Source organism: Echinops telfairi, unplaced genomic scaffold, assembly GCF_000313985.2.
Source record: "Echinops telfairi isolate 266 unplaced genomic scaffold, ASM31398v2 ScPeMD7_655;HRSCAF=1070, whole genome shotgun sequence".
NCBI classification, from domain to species: Eukaryota; Metazoa; Chordata; class Mammalia; order Afrosoricida; family Tenrecidae; genus Echinops; species Echinops telfairi.
In genome coordinates, this window is record NW_022104553.1 from 26208565 (window position 1) to 26224471 (window position 15907).

The window sequence follows — 15907 nt, forward strand, 5'->3', positions numbered from 1 at the left end:
GTCAAGTGGAGGCTGCGCGTGCAGCACGTGGTGCAGGAGAGCCCGCCCGCCTTCCTGAGCGGCCTGGCCCAGCGCGTGTGCATCCAGCGCAAGCCGCTCAGGTGCGCAGGGAGGCCGCCCGCGGGACTGGCCCGTCTCCCCTGGGGCAGGGGGGAGGTGGGCATGGATCTCCGGGTCAGCAGCTGGGGGGGAGAAAGATGAGGCAACCCACTCTGTATCGGAAAGTTGGAGGGAGATCCTTCGGCCACCCAGCCGATCCCGACGCACAGCCACCCTCCAGGGCGGAGGGGACCGGCCCCCGTGGGTTTCCGAGGCTGTCAATCTTCATGGACGCGGGCAGCCTCTGTCTCCTGTGGAGCTAGCTGCAAGGTGGCATCGCTCTCTGCCCTCGCCGTTTGCAGCCCAACCTTCGCCCAGGGTATCGCCAGGGCGCCGTTGGGGAAGATTACAGTCTGGGGTCCCCATTATCCCACAGGCGCCTGCTCTGTGCTGGACACCCCGGAGTGACCAAGACAGCCCGGGGGTCTGGTCTACCAGTCAAGCAGGGCAGCTAGAGCCAGCCCCAAATTCTGATGGCTCACTGTGGGCAGGGATGGCCAGGGAGAAGCCATGAAGAAGAGGGACTCCTGAGGGGAGATCAAGGCTGGCTTCCTGCAGGAGGAGGCCCGGGAGGGTTCGGAAGGGACGAGCAGATAGAGGACCTCCATGCTTTCTTCCTCAGTCAGTCGTGAGCACGCAGTGTCCACCCTGGGGCAGGGCCCGGCTGGGGACACAGAGGGGACAAGACAGTCCCCGCCCTGCCCTCAGGAACCCTTAGCCTAGGCCTCTGCCCGTAGTGGGCGGGGTTGGGACCCGGGCCTGGTAGAACCAACCCTGAGGCAACAGAAAGCAGGCTGGAAGAAGTGAAGTTTGGAGGCCAGGTGCCAGCGCCGGGCATCCATGCACGTCACCCTGTGACCTGCCCCCGAGCCCTGAGGACCTTGGGCCCAGTGGTGGCAGCGGTGGCTTGGCTGTTCCCTTGTGGGCGCGTTACTGAGGGTTGATGTGTGATCATGCGCTGTCGGTCACCATCCGAAACCTGATGCCTGAGGGCTTCTGACTAAGCATCTGGCAGTGAGGGGATGTGACCTATGGCTCGGGGTGGGTGGGGTGGGGTGGGGATGTGTGATTGTTGCCCTGGGGGAGGTAGACATTGCTTTAAGTTGTGGAAAGTTAAAAGCCACAGGCTGGGCTGCTCCCTACAAGGCCAGCGGTTCAAAACCAGCAGCCACTCCGCCAAAGAAACATGAGGCTGTTTGTTCCTTTGAAGAGTTAACAGCCTTGGAAACCCACACGGGCTGTTCTGCTCTGTCCTGTAGGGTCGCCTACAGTGTGTCTCAAGCTGACCAGTGCCAGCCCTCACTACGAGGAGGGGCTGTAGGTCCTGCCCACCCAACAGACCACCCCCTCCCTCCCACCCCCCAGGTTCTGCGCCGAGCGCCTGCGCTCCCTCCTGCACACCTTGGAAATCGCCGACCTGGCCGACTTCTCCCCGCTCACCCTCCTTGCTAACTTCGCCACCCTTGTCAGCACCTATGCCAAGGGTAAGCACCCCCCCTGGACTCCTCCCTCCCTGGGCTTTGGGCAGGGGTGCCAAGTTCCTGCAGGGTCTTGAGGCTGCTCCCCACCGGGCCTTGTCCGGCCAAGCCTGGGAGCTTGAGCTCTGTGCTGAGGGCAGTGGGGAGCCATAGATAGTTGTTGAGGGCGTGGGCTGAGTGCTCAGATTCGTATTTCTCGGGGCGCGCTCTGGCTATGTTGCGGAGAAGGAGGGACCAGAGGGGTGAGACAAGACCTGGGAAGGGCTGTGGGGTCTGCTGACACAGCAGGCTGTGGGGGTTGCCTGTGGGTGCCTCCACTAAACGGTGGGGGGCTTGTGACAACTGACATGTATACCATCTCTGACGAGTGTGGGATCAGGGTGTCAGCGGGGCCACGCTTCCCCCCCAGAGCCTCTAAGGGAGGTTCCTTCTAACCTATTCATACCTGCTGGTGGCCGGGCAGCCTTGGTTTGTGGCTAGCCCATCCCCATCTCTGTCTGTTCTCCTGCGGCGGGGTTCTGTGTGTCCCCCCATCTCTGTCTCTATGAGTTGTTGGATTGAGGCCCACCATGATCTGGTGTGGCAGTCTCACAGGGGTACCAGATGGGCAACATGTTGTACTGCTGACCCAAAAGGTGGAGGTCTAAGTCCACCCACCCAGAGGTTTCTCTGAGGAAAGGCCTGGCAAACCCGGCTTGGGAGCCCTGTAGGCACTGTTGTTCTGTGGTCAGCGGGTGGCTGGAATCCACTGTGGCCTCCTCTGATGATTGTTATGATTTTAATGGTACGTTCACGTACCTGGGGACGGTTTCCCACCCGGCAGGTCCGTTTCCCATTCAGCAGTTGCCACCCGAGTTGCTGGCGATGAGGGTCATGCTCTGCTGCTGCTTCATTTCCGCTCCTCGGGAGCCCCGATGGTGCCGCGGGTCACATGCTGGGCTGCTCCCTGCCAGGCCAGCGGTTCAAACCCAGCAGCCACTCCGCCGAAGAAAAATGAGGCTGTCTGCTCTTGTAAAGAGTTACAGCCTCGGAAACCCCCAGGGGCTGCCCTGTCCTGCCCTGCTGGGTGGCTGTGAGTCAGAATGGACTCACGGGCAGGGAGTTTGTTTAAGTGTAGGTTCCCTGCCCACTTACCTTCCTTTTTAAAAAAATCATTTTATTGGGTGTTTGTACAACTATCACAATCCATCCATCCATTGTGTCCAGCACATTTGTACATTTGTTGCCATCCTCATTCTCAAAATATTTTCTTTCTACTTGAGCCTTTGGTATCAGCTCACTTGTTTCCCCTCCCTCCCCCAACCTCTCTCCCTTATGAACCCTTGGTAATTTATAAATTATTATTTTTCCTTGATAATTTATAAATTATTATTCTTTTTTCATGTCTTACACTGACTGATGTCTCCCTTCACCCATGTTCCTGCTGTCCATCCCCCTGGGAGGGGGTTATAGGTAGATCAATGTGATCAGTTCCCCCTTTCTCCCTCCACCTTCTCCTTTCCCTCCTGGTATTGCTACTCTCAATATGGGTCCTGAGGGGTTTATCTGTCCTGGATTCCTTGTGTTTCCAGCTCTCATCTGTACCCGTGTACATGCTCTGGTCTAGCCGGATTTGTAAGGTAGAACTGGGGTCATGATAGTGGGGGGGAGGAAGCATTAAGGAACTAGAGGAAAGTTGTATGTTTCAGCAGTTCTATACTGCACCCTGACTGGCTCGTCTCTTCCTGTGACCCTTCTGTAAGGCCTTACCTTCTTTAAGGAGCCCAGTCCTCGCTCACGGGTGGCGCTCCTTGCCCTGTGAGCCCAGCTGTCATGCAGCTGCCAGGGGAGTGAACTCAGGGTTCGCTTTGGGTCCAGGGTGGAAGAGAGTCTCTCTCGGGGCCGTGGTCTTAGTGTGACCTCATCCGTACTGTGGTGACATCTGTGAAGGCAGGTCCTGTTCACAGGTATGGGGCTCAGGATGTCTTCAGCATAGCCCGAGGGGGGCGGGGCATAGTTCACCCCACAATCACCTGGGAAGGAGTTGGTTGCTCTGCCCGTGCCCCGGGGCGCCACAGCAGCCTCTGAGCAAGGGAGGCTCAGGGCCAGATTGGTCCTTGAAGGCTCTCCAGGCTGGGACCTGAGCAGGAGAGGAGGGGCCACGCTGGGGGTGGCCGTGGGGTTAGAGAGAGTGATAGGAGGGGAGAAGCTGGAGGAGGATGGTGGGAGAAGTCTGTGAACAGTGGAGCCATGACCCTGGACTTTATTGGCCAGCATCCCCACCCTCCTCAAGCTCTAAGCTGGCCAAGGGCACAGGCTGATACCTGGGGATTACTGTCCTGTGCGAGCAACTAGGTCAGATCCAGCTGATGGCTGGCGTCCTGTGGCTAGGGGACCTCAGCCCTGCTGCATTCACAACCCCCCCCACCCCCCCAATGACTGGGTGATAGGCATGCTGGTCATTTCGTGTCCATTCGTCTATCCTGTCTCGGTCTCTCTTCTCCCATGTCCTCTGCACACACACCTGGAACATCTTGTTGTTGTGTGTCCCCAGGTACCTTCCCTCACCTTTCAGTTCTTGCTTCAGGGGTGTCCCTTCCTCCAGGATTCCCTGCCTGGTTGGAGGCCCTCTTCTGTGTCCTCAGTGTCTAGGGCTGGGGCTGCCCCCACCACTTGACTCTGTGTGTTGGGGGAGGGTGGGTGCAGCAGGGTACGCTGGGTTGGTCACCCCTGTGTCCCCCGTCCCACCCAGGACAGGACCAAGCACAGGAGACAGGATGGCTTTTTTTTTTGTTTGTTTCCCCTTGGAGGGGGTGGGGACTAAATGAAAGTGAATACATGAATTCCTTCATTCGTTCATTGGCTCCGCATAGGGGCCGCGCCGGCCCTGCGGAAGCAGCAGAAACTTCAGAAAGACCCCGTTCCAGTGCGCTGGGGGCTTCTGTCCCTGATGGAAAGACAAAGGGTGGCGGTGGTTTTGGCCTGCCTGATGTGAGCTCCGCAGAAGGGGCGGCCTCCTGGGAAGGCCTCTGAAGACGGAGGACCCCCTCCTCAGGCAGCGGGACGGGGAGACAGCCGTGGCTCAGGCAGGAGGGGTCTCCCACCGCAGGGGCACTTTGGTTAGGTCTTGGCGGTGTGGCCTCTCCGGATCCGGGGGATCTGGAAGGAAGACTTTCTGCGTGGGGTGCTCGATGACTGTCAGCCCGACGTCAGTCCTGAGAAAGGCAGCCAGGGCGGCTCAAGTCCTGGCGCTAGGTGCCTGGGGTGCTGGTATGCGCAGCGGGTGCTCAGCTGCATTCACTGCACCGGGCCTGGGGGGGTGGGTGGACATGGGGGTGGTGGGGGGCAGTGATGCCTCACAGGCCCCTCCCCAACCCCTGCAGGCTTCACCATCATCATTGAACCCTTTGACGACAGGACCCCGACCATTGCCAACCCCATCCTGCACTTCAGGTGAGCTTGGGGACTCCTCCGGGGGGCGGGTCTGCCGCTGGGCCTGGCCCTCACCGCCACCCTGACTCCCTGCAGCTGCATGGACGCCTCGCTGGCCATCAAGCCCGTCTTCGAGCGCTTCCAGTCCGTCATCATCACATCCGGGGTGAGCCCCTGCCTCCCCCACACCAACGCCCAGCCTTCTCCAGGGCCGCCTTGGGTCCCCAGCCCTGCTCAGGCCCCCCTCCGACTGTGTTCCCTCCCCACCCCCAGACGCTGTCTCCACTGGACATCTACCCCAAGATTCTGGACTTCCACCCTGTCACCATGGCCACCTTCACCATGACCCTGGCCAGGGTCTGCCTCTGCCCCATGGTGAGTGGGGGAGGGGCAGGGCAGGTGGGGGTGAGAATCAGAGGTCCACTGTTCTCCTACCACCTGTCCTCCTGGCCTTGCGTCAGCATCCTCCCTCTGGTCATTGGGGAAGAGGGAGCAAGGGACCAGGTTTGGAACCCCTGTGGGGCCAGGGGCCTGGTGTGGGGGAGGGGCTGCAGTGGGGTCGGTGCTGGCTAGTCTCTGCCTGGCCGCCTGTGACCTGCCTAAGAGACCCATCTGTTCGGCCTCAGGCTCCTCCTCTGTAAAATGGGTGTCGCGGCCTGGCCTTCGACCCCTGTCAGTGAGGCAGAAGGGCCTCCAGGCCCATCGCCTGGTTTTCATTCAGGCTGCTTATTTATTTTGCAATCGTTCAGTGAATAACTTATTAAGAACTTACTGTGGGCTAGTTGGGAGAGGAAAGGAGGCTTTCTGCTCCCGTAAGGAGGCAGCCTCCGAAACACACAGGAGCGGTTCCTCCCCATCCTGTCGGGTCCCCAGGAGTTGGCCCTGACTCAGGGCTGCGGGTTGGCTAGAGGGGGCCCTAGTAGTGTAGTGCGCTCTGGCTTTTTATTTTCTGGGTGACCTCGGGCCTGCGAATCACCCTCTCTGTGTAGAGGAACAAAGCGCTCTTCAGCGTGCCAGCTGGAGGTTGGCCTTCACACGTCGGCCTTTCCCGACCGCATCCCTGACGACCATCCCTCTCCCCCCCCACTGCAGATCATTGGCCGAGGCAACGACCAGGTGGCCATCAGCTCCAAGTTTGAGACCCGGGAAGACATTGGTATACTGCCCAGCGGGGGCTGGGGAGGGGGGCTTGTGAGGCCTCCAGAGGGGGCGGGTATCAGGGAGTACCAAACCAAACCAAACCAGACTCACCGCGACCTTTGGGACAGGGTAGAGCTACCTCTCTCTGAGTTTCTGAGATGGTCACTGTTCACAGTGACAGACGCATCTGGTGGTTTCGAACTGCCGACCTTGCAGGTCCAATGCACAGTAACCACTACAGCAGCTGGGCTCCTTCAGTCTGTACAGACTGCAGTGAAACCCTCCCCCAGTCTCAGCGTGGCGTGTTGCACATCAAGGGGTTCATCTCCTGCTCAGTGTCTGTGGGCAAACTGTCCCCTCCTCACCCTGGGGCTGCCATCCGGGCACTTGGCCGAGGGTCTGAGGAACGCCCCAATGTGGCTGTAGCAGCAGCACTCTCGGGGACAGTTGGAACAAGTGGGAGTCAGTCCTCTTCCAGTTGAGGTGGATGGATGGAGGGCCCTGTTCAGAGCTCCAGCTCCATGGGCCGGCCTCCTCTCACGGTTGGCTCTCGGAGAGGCCCCTGCCCTGCCAGCCCTGTTTCCTTGTTTGGGGACCTCCCCGTGGCTTGACATCTCTCCTCCCCACACCTCTCCTCCTCACTAGCTTGCTTGAGTCTCTTCTCTCTCGACACTGACTCGAGATGCCCCTGTGTTACGTCTTCATTCCCCGTCACAGCGAGCCCAGTTTCCCCATGGCCTGTCACTTCTCATAGACTGGGTCACCAAGGGCCTGTCTGTGATTTCCCGGCTGGGAAGAGCTGGCAGGATTCTCGTGCGTGTCTGGGAGGGAGCACCGCTCCACCTGTAGCACCGAGCCAGTGTGATGTGCAGTGGGGGTCATGGTGACATGGGTGAAGGACACTCGCCCAGGAGTAACACGGGGCCACTTCTGCCCTTGTTTCCTCAGCTGTGGCGAGTCTCAGACACTTGCAGGGAGGGGGAAAGGGGGCAGGAGCAAAGCGGGAATATGGCAAGCCGCCCAACAGGTGGCCCTTTGGGGCCCAACCTCTGCTCCCTCACAGCGGTGATCCGCAACTACGGGAACCTCCTGCTGGAGATGTCGGCCGTGGTCCCTGACGGCATCGTGGCCTTCTTCACCAGCTACCAGTACATGGAGAGCACCGTGGCCTCCTGGTATGAGCAGGTGCGTGCCCCACCCTGCTGCCCGCTCCCCAGAATGGGCCCCCTCTCCTGTGCTCCGGGCTGTGTGCCGTGGTGGGTCCGGGTGAGTGGGCACACCTCCCATAGGCCAGCACGGCGCGAGGCCCACATGGACCATTGGAAGGAACAAGTGGCTTGCACTTCCGTGGCGGCCACGCCCCCCCCTTCCCCTGGACCTCCCAGTCAGGTTGGGGCCATGCCATTGGCAGAGTCCCTGTGGGCCCCTCCATCCAAGGAGAGGTAACCATACCCTGACTCTCTGGGTTTCTTGTCCGCTTGTGGGGTTGCCCTGTTACCGTCCTCCCAGCAGACAGGATTGGGTGAGACGAAACTGGGAGTAGGCTAGCTGGGTGTTGGGCTATTCATGGAAGATTCCGGAGAAGATAGGCTGGACGGAGGGTCGAAGAGAGCCTGTTCTTAGGAAGCATGTGGGCAGGGGCAGGGAGCATTCTGGAATCCACAGCTGGCACCGAAAAAGCAGCAGGATGCGGGTGGGGAGTGGGCTGGTCTGTCCTTTGTGCTGGTGAACTTGGGGTGAGAATACAGGGGCAGGGAGAGGAAGCAGAGGTTGACTTTGTACTTAAACCAGGCTCTCTCCACACCGTGGGAAATAGGGCCGCCAGCCCCACGAGCCCCCCTGTATTTCTGGGTGACTTTGTGCCCTTTTGAAGAAATGTTCACCCACCACAGGGGCCCAAAGATTAGCCTCCGGCTGCATTTTCTCTTTGGGACTTTAGTTTTCACAGTGCGCTCTCAGAGGGACCTCAGGTTCATCTTTGGGTATGGTGTGAGGAAGGGACCGTGGTTTGCTTTCCTCCTCTGGACAGGCAGTAGCTCCAGAATGACTTATTGAAAAGCGCTTTGCCCCACTGCAAAGCCTTGGTGACCCTGTTGTGTGTGTGTGTGTGTGTGTGTGTGTGTGTGTGTGTGTGTATGTCTCTCTCACTGGTCTGTGTCTGTCCTTGTATTAGAACCACCCCATCTCAATGACTACAGCCTTGCAGTGTCCTATGAAATCTCAGGGCAGCCTCTGATTGGCTCTGCCTGGCTTATAGCCAGCCCTGTTACCAATCAGGAGGCAGCCTGATTGGCTATCTTGGGCTACACGCCCGCCCTACTAACGCAGATGATGGTGATTGGTTCGCCACCTGGAGCACCAAGCTTCCGGAAAGAAGCAAGGTTGAGCAGTCCTGTGACTCCCCGCCCCTCTGTGGCTCAGGGGAGCATGATGGAGTTGGGCATGGTGCCAAGCCCACGGCCCTCCCTGTGCCCCCTCAGGGCATCCTGGAGAGCATCCAGCGGAACAAGCTGCTCTTCATCGAGACCCAGGATGGGGCCGAGACCAGCGTGGCCCTGGAGAAGTACCAAGAGGTGGGCCTGGGCTTGGGGAGGGAGGGGTGCCAGGCCGGGAGATGGCTGGTGGAGGCGGAACCAAGGTGCGACCACATGTCCCCTCCCTAGGCCTGCGAGAACGGCCGGGGCGCCATCCTGCTCTCGGTGGCACGGGGCAAAGTGTCCGAGGGCATCGACTTTGGTGAGTGGGGCAGGCTCTCCCCGCCCCAGTGGCCAACCTGGCGCTTTCAGGAACTCCTGCTGCTCCCCCAGGGAGCACCTACCTGCCACCTGGGCGTGTGCAGCCCCTCGGCCCTCTCTGGGACCTGTGGGCACCTTATGGCACCCCCACTCCTCAAACTTGCCTGCTCCCCATTTCATCCCACCCACCCCCTCCTGGGGCCCTCCGCGTCACCCTCCGACCGGCCATGTTTGTGACCGTGCTTGCCCCTCCTGCCCTAGTGCACCACTATGGGCGGGCCGTCATCATGTTCGGGGTCCCCTACGTCTACACGCAGAGCCGCATCCTCAAGGTGAGCAGCGGCCTGTTCCGGGGGCCCCTTTCCGGACGGACGGACGGACGGCGTGCCACTGCGGGGGGTCGGTGGGAGGGCAGGCGCGGCTACCCCATCCCTGTCTCCCTGCGGGCAGGCGCGGCTGGAGTACCTGTGGGACCAGTTCCAGATCCGCGAGAACGACTTCCTGACCTTTGACGCCATGCGCCACGCCGCGCAGTGCGTGGGCCGGGCCATCCGGGGCAAGACCGACTACGGCCTCATGGTCTTCGCGGATAAGGTGTGCAAGGGGCCCGGAATTTCGGATGGGGCGGGGCCCTTGTGGGCGGGCCCAGGCTGCCCCCGACACGCCCCCCCCTTCCCCGCTCTCCTACACAGCGCTTTGCCCGCGCGGACAAGCGGGGGAAGCTGCCCCGCTGGATCCAGGAGCACCTCACGGACGCCAACCTAAACCTGACCGTGGACGAGGGTGTCCAGGTGGCCAAGTACTTCCTGAGGCAGATGGCACAGCCGTTCCACCGGGTGCGCGCACCCCGTGTCCACCTCCCCCTTCACACCCTGCCTGCAATCCAGGCCTGAGGACCCCAGGGAATCCTGGGAATCCAAGAACCAAAGATGCAGGGGGGCTATCCTAGGGGTGCCTGGTGGGGGCGCCACAGAGGCAGACGGGGAGAAGAGGGAGTCATGCCACTGGCCCATCTCTGGCCGTTGCCGCTGCCCTCCCTAGGGACTGTCCCCTCCCAGGGGCTGCCTTCTGTTTATCATGTCACAGACTGGGCTCTAAGGGACAGTCCTGCTTCAGGTGTTCTGCCCCTTTGCTCCCCACGGAGCCTCTCCCTGGAGCTGCTGCGCCCGGTCCCTCCCTGGCACCTGAACCCTCGCCCCGTCCCCGCCCCTTCCAGGAGGACCAGCTGGGCCTGTCCCTGCTCAGCCTGGAGCAGCTGCAGTCAGAGGAGACGCTGCGCAGGATCGAGCAGATCGCCCAGCAGATGTGAGGGGCGGGTGACAGAAGCCTGCTCCCGAGGTGGGAAGCCCAGACGCCCGGTCCTCTTCCTTTGTGACAAGTCACAGACTTTAATCGCCAGACAGGAGCAAGGATGGGGGTGCCTGAGACCCCAGGGGGTGGGAGCCAGCAGGTGGGATGAGGAGGGGGCCCCGCCCCAGCCTCCACCCCCTCCCCTGCACTTCCACATGGCCATTCGTCTTAGCGGGGCCTCAGGTCCTGGGTGCTGGCGCTGAAGGTTCGAGAAGCCTCGCTCAGGTGCTGGTTGGGGAACTGGGGACAGGGCATGGGGGACAGGTGAGGGGCAGGCAAGGGGCAGGCCACCCTGCCCACTGGGTGTTGCTCGGTGATCATGGCCACACGCTCCCGTGTCCCCCATATTCACCAGGTCCCCATGGCCACCCCCTGCTGCCGTGTCCCCCCATGTCTAGTCTGACTCCAACCTGTCTCCCCACCCCCACCCCCTTCCACCACTCCAATGCTAGCTTCCCACGGCTGTGCTATCTGCCCCCACCCACCCCAGGTCTCGGCCAGCAGCGTCGCCCCCAGGTGTCCCCCTCACCTGCATCTGACTGCCCGCAGCCCTCGGGCTGTCCATATTCAGTGTGCTGAGGGACATGGCTCTCTTCATTCTACAGAAAGTGGGCCGGGGGCACAGGGGTGAATCCCAGGACTGACTGACCCAGGGAAAGGGAAGCACAGAAGGGTCTTCAGGAGGGGGCGCGGGGTATGTGTGTGTGTGTGTGTGTGTGGCCCATACTCACCCGGCTGCTCCCGCTGCGCCCTCGCCGCGTAGCCGGGAGACCAGCTTCTCGCTCCCCCGCCGGATGGACTCCCGGAGCTTGGAGAAGGAGCTGCTGTGACGCAGGGCCTGGGGGTGGTGGTGGTGGTGGGGAGGACACGGTCAGCCCCGTCCTTCCAGTCTCCACCTCCACCCGGGATCTGAAGCAAAGCCCAGCCTCACCTGCTGATCTGTACCTCCGGCTCCGCCTGTGGTGGGAGCTCCTGCCGGACAGATGGGAGCAAAGGTTGGGGAGTGAGGGTGGAGGGAGCTCTAGGAAAGGCTCCGGGGGCAGGAGGCTCACCGAGTGGGGCGGGCAAGTCCTCTCGGCGGAGGATTTCTTTGTACAGCTCCTCCGCCTGCTGGTACTTGTTCTGCTTCAAGTAAGCTGTGGCCTAGAGGAAGGTCGTCTGAGCCTCAGATCTAGGAACTTCCACCTTGACCTTCCTGCAGCCCCTCCCCCCTCCCCAACCATTCCCCCAAGGAGTCCAGGCCCATCTCTTCCCTCCCAAAGGCCCATTGGCCAGTGCCCTGGCCTCGGCACCCTGCACCCTTTTAGATGTGGTTAACAGCTCAGTTCCACCACTTGCCGGCTGGGTGGCTGAGGCCGGTTAACTAGTCTCTGGGCCCCTTTCCTGCGCCACCTTAAACCACTCTTTCAACCTCTCTGTGCCTCAGTCTCCTCGCCTGCAAAGCCGGGGGAGCGACAGCGCCTACCTCACGGGAGGGTATTGGGGCCTAGCATGCATGGTTTGAGCTCAATAAACGTTTGATGCTGTATCAGCTGGTCCCGGCCCATCTCTGCAGCGCCCCTCACAGCACCTGCTAGTGGGAGGGCTTGCGTGGTTCTTCCCTGCCCAGTTGCTGGGGCGGGGACTCCTGCCCTCCGTGGTACCCCCCACCCCCACCGTCTTGATCGCCACCGCCCTCCATGCCTCATCCCCGGGTGGGCTCGCGGGTGCCAGGCCCTCACCAGGTTGCTCTTGGTCTTGGCCACGCTGGGGTCGTGGGGCCCGCCCAGGGCCTCGTAGATTCGGAGGGCGCGCGCGTAGTACCGCTCCACGTCCTCGAACTTGCCCTGGTTCTGGCAGAGCAGCGCCAGGTTGTTGAGCTGCTTGGCCACGTCGGGGTGGTTGGCGCCCAGGACCTGCAGGTCAGGGTCTCACGTCATGGGGGTCATAGGAGGCCAGGGCCCACGTGATGTCAGAAACCCTAATCTTTGGGGGGGGGTGTCTTGTGTTAAGGATGGAAGCAGAGAAGCCCCACCATCCAATGTGGGGGGGGGAAGAGTCAGGGGGGGTTTGTTGATGGGATCAGAGGTTAGGGATGGAGTCAGAGTAGTAGAGCCTTGGGGGGAGGTCAGAGCCATGGAGGAAGCAGAGCAGGAGCAAACTGGGGGCTCACAGGTTAAGGGTCATGGGGTCAGGGGAGCCTAAGTTAATTCTGAAGACACCAAATGTGAGGGGGGCAAAAGGTCAGAGGTCAGGGGAATACATTTGGACCCTGAAAGGGGATGAGTGCTAGTGGGTTAAATGGGCCCCAGGTCTCCATGGGGGCCCGGCGGCAGCAGGGGCAGGACCTTCTCCCGGATCTCCAGAGCTCGCTGGCACAGGGGCTCCGCTTCCTGGTAGCGCCCGCGCCTCCCGTACAGGACCGCCAAGTTGTTGAGAGTGGCGGCCACCTGCAGGGGTGGTGAGGGTGGGGTCCCAGGTCAGGGGAGGCAGCCCTCAGTCTGCACCCCTCACCCACTGGGGGGCCCAGCATCCCCCTACTAGCCGATCGCCAGGTGCTGGGGGCCTGGTGTTCACCCGACCCCCACTTCCCAACTTAACTTGCTCACAGCCTTGTACTTGGGGCCCAGCATTCCCCCCACTAGCTAGTCCTGGGGACCCTCCACCGGCCCCCCGACTTGCTCACGGCCTGGTGCTCGGAGCCCAGCGTTTGCTCCCGGATCTGCAGGGCGTCATGCAGAAGGTCCGTGGCCTCCTTGTATTTGTTCTGGTCCCTGGGGAGCCGTCACAGGGATTGGGGAGGAGGAGTGGAGGGAGGATTGGCCTGGCTGATCTCAGCAGGACCAAGCCAGGGATCACCCTCCCGGGACCCCTTTGGAGTTGCTCCCACCTTCCCAGTCTTTCTCACTAGGTCACTACTTCCCTGCTCCCCCACCCCCTCCCACTGGAATCTGGGGTACCTGTGGAGGGTGGGGCAGTTCTCCGGAGGAATTTAGAGGGGTCTCAGCCCCCTCTCCTCCATTCCTCCCCTCACGCAGAACTCCCCCACCCCCCACATTGCTTTTCCCTCCTACAGGCACCCAGGTGCCCCACTTGGGCAGAGCAGGCTGCTGCCCCCAGGCTGTCCCCATCCTCACCGGTACACCAGTGCCAGGATGTTGAGCATGGTGGCCACGTCCGGGTGGCAGTGGCCCAGGCTGCGCTCCAAGTCCTCTAGGGCCTGGCGGCACAGTGGCACGGCCACCTCGTAGCGGCCCTGCCCGGCATACTGGATTACCAGGCTGTGCAGGGTACGGAGACGGGCCGGGATCTCATAGCCGCCCTGCTGGGCCACCTCAGAACCTGGACAGGGACATGGAACCTGGTCTGGGTCGTGGCGGGCCTCCCTTCCTCCTGCCCATGCACCCCAGGGGACACCTGCACCCCAGAACTGGAGCCCGACTGGCCCGGGGTCTGGAGGCTCTGCACTGACTCAGACTGCTGTCACCGTCTATGGTCACGCCCAAGGCCTTGGCCACTCTCCTGGCTCGTGAGACCAAGGCCGTCACTACCGCATGGCTGGCCTTTGGGACCCAACCGCACTCGGCTGGGACTACGCCCATGGCCACTCCTCTGCTCTGTGACTGTCCATGTCTTCTGAATGACCTCAAGCCTGCAGCCTCTCTTCTCATGACCACCGCCCCCCACCCAAACCCCAGCTTCCTGCTTCAGCCTCCTGACCATCTTTGCACCCCTGCTCAGAGTCCTGGAGCCCAGCTCACAAAACCCCGCCGCCCGTACCCACCTTTCCTCTCGTCTTCCTCGCTGGGGAACAACGAGGCTAGGCTGTCTCGGCGAGGCGGGGACTTGGGCTGCTGTGGGGAGGACAGAAAGGGAGGTGTCACCGTGGGGGCAGGGCCAGTGTCAGAGCCCAGAGGCCCGTCAGCTCATGGATGGAAGAAGGTGGGGACCCAGAGCCTTGGTAGGGTTGGGGTTAGGGATCTGGGTTGGGAGTGCTGTGGAGCAGCTCTGGGGAAGTCCTGGTGCATCTGGGGGCTGTGGGACTCTGGGGTGGGGTGGTTGGTAGGACGAGGACTTTACAGAGGGTGGGGAGCTGTAAGGTTCTGTGGAGGGTCCGTGGTGCTTTGAGGTGCTGTGGGGTTTTTGTGGAGGGTCAGGGGTCTTTTGGGGGGACTGTAGTGGTCTGTGGAGGGTCAGGGGTCTTTTGGAGGTCTGGGAGAGGCGTAGGAATCTGAAGAGTCAAGAAACTGTGGGACCTTTGTGGAGGGTCAGAGGGTTTGGGGGAACTGTAGGCTAGTTGGGTCAGGAGGTGCTTTGGGATCCTGTGGGGTTGGGTAGAGGGTCAGGGAGCTGTGTACTATCTGTGGAGGGTTAAGGAAGCCCTTTGGGCACTGTGGGACTCTTAGGAGGATCAGGGGGTCTTGGGTGTGTGTGTCGGGCTTTATGGAGAGTGAGGTGTTGTAGTTCATGCAGGGTCAAAGGGGCTTTGGGGGACTGTGAGGGTTTTGCAGAGAATCAGGGGCTATGGGGCTTTGTGGAAGGTCAGGGGGGCTTTGGGCCCTGTCAGGGGTCTTGGGGATCTGGGAACTTTGTGGAGGGTCAGCGGGCTGTGGAGGGCCCGGGGGTCTTTGGGAGGCTGTGGGGTTTTGTGGAGCGTTCAGAGGGTTCTTGGGGGTGGGGGTGGGCGGATGGGCATGGGACTTTGTGGAGAATCAGAGGGATATGGCTTCTGGAAAATCAGGGATCTTGGGAGGGCTGTGGGTCTCTGTGGAGGGCCAGAGGGTCTTGGGTGGGGGGCTTAGGGGTTCTGTGGAAGATCAGGGAGCTTTGGGGCAGTGGGGCCCGTCACCTGGTCCTCTTCGGGTGGGTCGTACTGCCGCAGCTGCCCCAGGAACTCCAGGTGGTTCTTCTCTTCCTCCAGCTGGGCCACAGTCTCCTCGCTGGCCCGCAGCCGCCGCTGCGTCTCCTCCAGCTCCTCCCGCAGCCACGCGTTCTCCTGGGCCAGGCGCCGGGCCTGCGCACGGAGCCGCTGCTTCTCGGCCTCCAGCGCGCCCACGTGCGCCGACAGCGCCAACAGCACCTGCCCGGCGGGGGTGCAGCTCAGGGCCAGGGCCAGGGCCAGGGCCAGGGCCAGAGCCCCCTACTTCTACTCGGGCACCCCCCCAGATTCTGCAGAGAGACTTTTGGCTGTGGCTCGCAGAGATGCTTACGGGTCCCCCTGCAATCCCAAAGCCTCCCCTGGACCCAACGGTCGGCAGGCGTAACCCCATCTGCTTCAGGGGTCCCCCGCCATGGCCCCAAGACCCAAATACCAAACGCCATGCCAAGGAATGGAGTCTGACGCATGGTGACTCCGTGGGTCACAGAGGACCAGCTGCTGCGCTGGGGGCCTTTCTTGGTTGTTATCTTTACAGCCAGCATGCTGACAGTACAGTGGCTTAAGCAGTGGGCTGCTGACTGCAAGGTCCAGTGATTCAAAACCCATCAGGGGCTCGGAGGGAGAAAGCTGAGGCTGCCTGTCAAAAGTCGCAGCCTCCAGGGGACAGTCTAGCACCGATGAAACCTACAACTTTCCTCTAGTTCTTTAATGCTTCCTCCCCCTACTATCATGATCCCAATTCTACCTTATATAAACGGCCAGACCAGAGCATGTACATGGGTACAGATAAGAGCTGGAAATACAGGGAATCCAGGACAGATAAACCCCTCAGGACC

At 61.5% G+C, this 15907-nt stretch overlaps 2 protein-coding genes across 2 annotated transcripts in view; one reads left to right on the forward strand and one right to left on the reverse strand.

Annotated features, from left to right (window-relative positions):
- The window catches only part of ERCC2 (ERCC excision repair 2, TFIIH core complex helicase subunit), a 16629-nt gene extending 5375 nt beyond the window's left edge, over nucleotides 1–11254 (forward strand). The window contains exons 9-22 of the mRNA XM_045292673.1: nucleotides 12–101; nucleotides 1465–1583; nucleotides 4940–5009; nucleotides 5085–5154; nucleotides 5262–5363; nucleotides 6081–6144; nucleotides 7192–7313; nucleotides 8609–8701; nucleotides 8792–8864; nucleotides 9125–9195; nucleotides 9314–9457; nucleotides 9556–9699; nucleotides 10080–10201; nucleotides 10704–11254. Coding sequence (XP_045148608.1) covers nucleotides 12–101; nucleotides 1465–1583; nucleotides 4940–5009; nucleotides 5085–5154; nucleotides 5262–5363; nucleotides 6081–6144; nucleotides 7192–7313; nucleotides 8609–8701; nucleotides 8792–8864; nucleotides 9125–9195; nucleotides 9314–9457; nucleotides 9556–9699; nucleotides 10080–10172 — 1255 coding nt within the window. The 3' untranslated portion in view covers nucleotides 10173–10201; nucleotides 10704–11254. The remainder of the gene's footprint in view (nucleotides 1–11; nucleotides 102–1464; nucleotides 1584–4939; nucleotides 5010–5084; nucleotides 5155–5261; nucleotides 5364–6080; nucleotides 6145–7191; nucleotides 7314–8608; nucleotides 8702–8791; nucleotides 8865–9124; nucleotides 9196–9313; nucleotides 9458–9555; nucleotides 9700–10079; nucleotides 10202–10703) is intronic.
- Nucleotides 10228–15907, reverse strand: part of KLC3 (kinesin light chain 3) — an 11465-nt gene continuing 5785 nt past the window's right edge. The window contains exons 3-13 of the mRNA XM_045292747.1: nucleotides 15042–15272; nucleotides 13977–14046; nucleotides 13330–13534; nucleotides 12879–12966; nucleotides 12541–12642; nucleotides 11935–12108; nucleotides 11266–11356; nucleotides 11145–11185; nucleotides 10945–11051; nucleotides 10743–10812; nucleotides 10228–10453 (exon numbers count right to left, since the gene is read on the reverse strand). Coding sequence (XP_045148682.1) covers nucleotides 10382–10453; nucleotides 10743–10812; nucleotides 10945–11051; nucleotides 11145–11185; nucleotides 11266–11356; nucleotides 11935–12108; nucleotides 12541–12642; nucleotides 12879–12966; nucleotides 13330–13534; nucleotides 13977–14046; nucleotides 15042–15272 — 1251 coding nt within the window. The 3' untranslated portion in view covers nucleotides 10228–10381. The remainder of the gene's footprint in view (nucleotides 10454–10742; nucleotides 10813–10944; nucleotides 11052–11144; nucleotides 11186–11265; nucleotides 11357–11934; nucleotides 12109–12540; nucleotides 12643–12878; nucleotides 12967–13329; nucleotides 13535–13976; nucleotides 14047–15041; nucleotides 15273–15907) is intronic.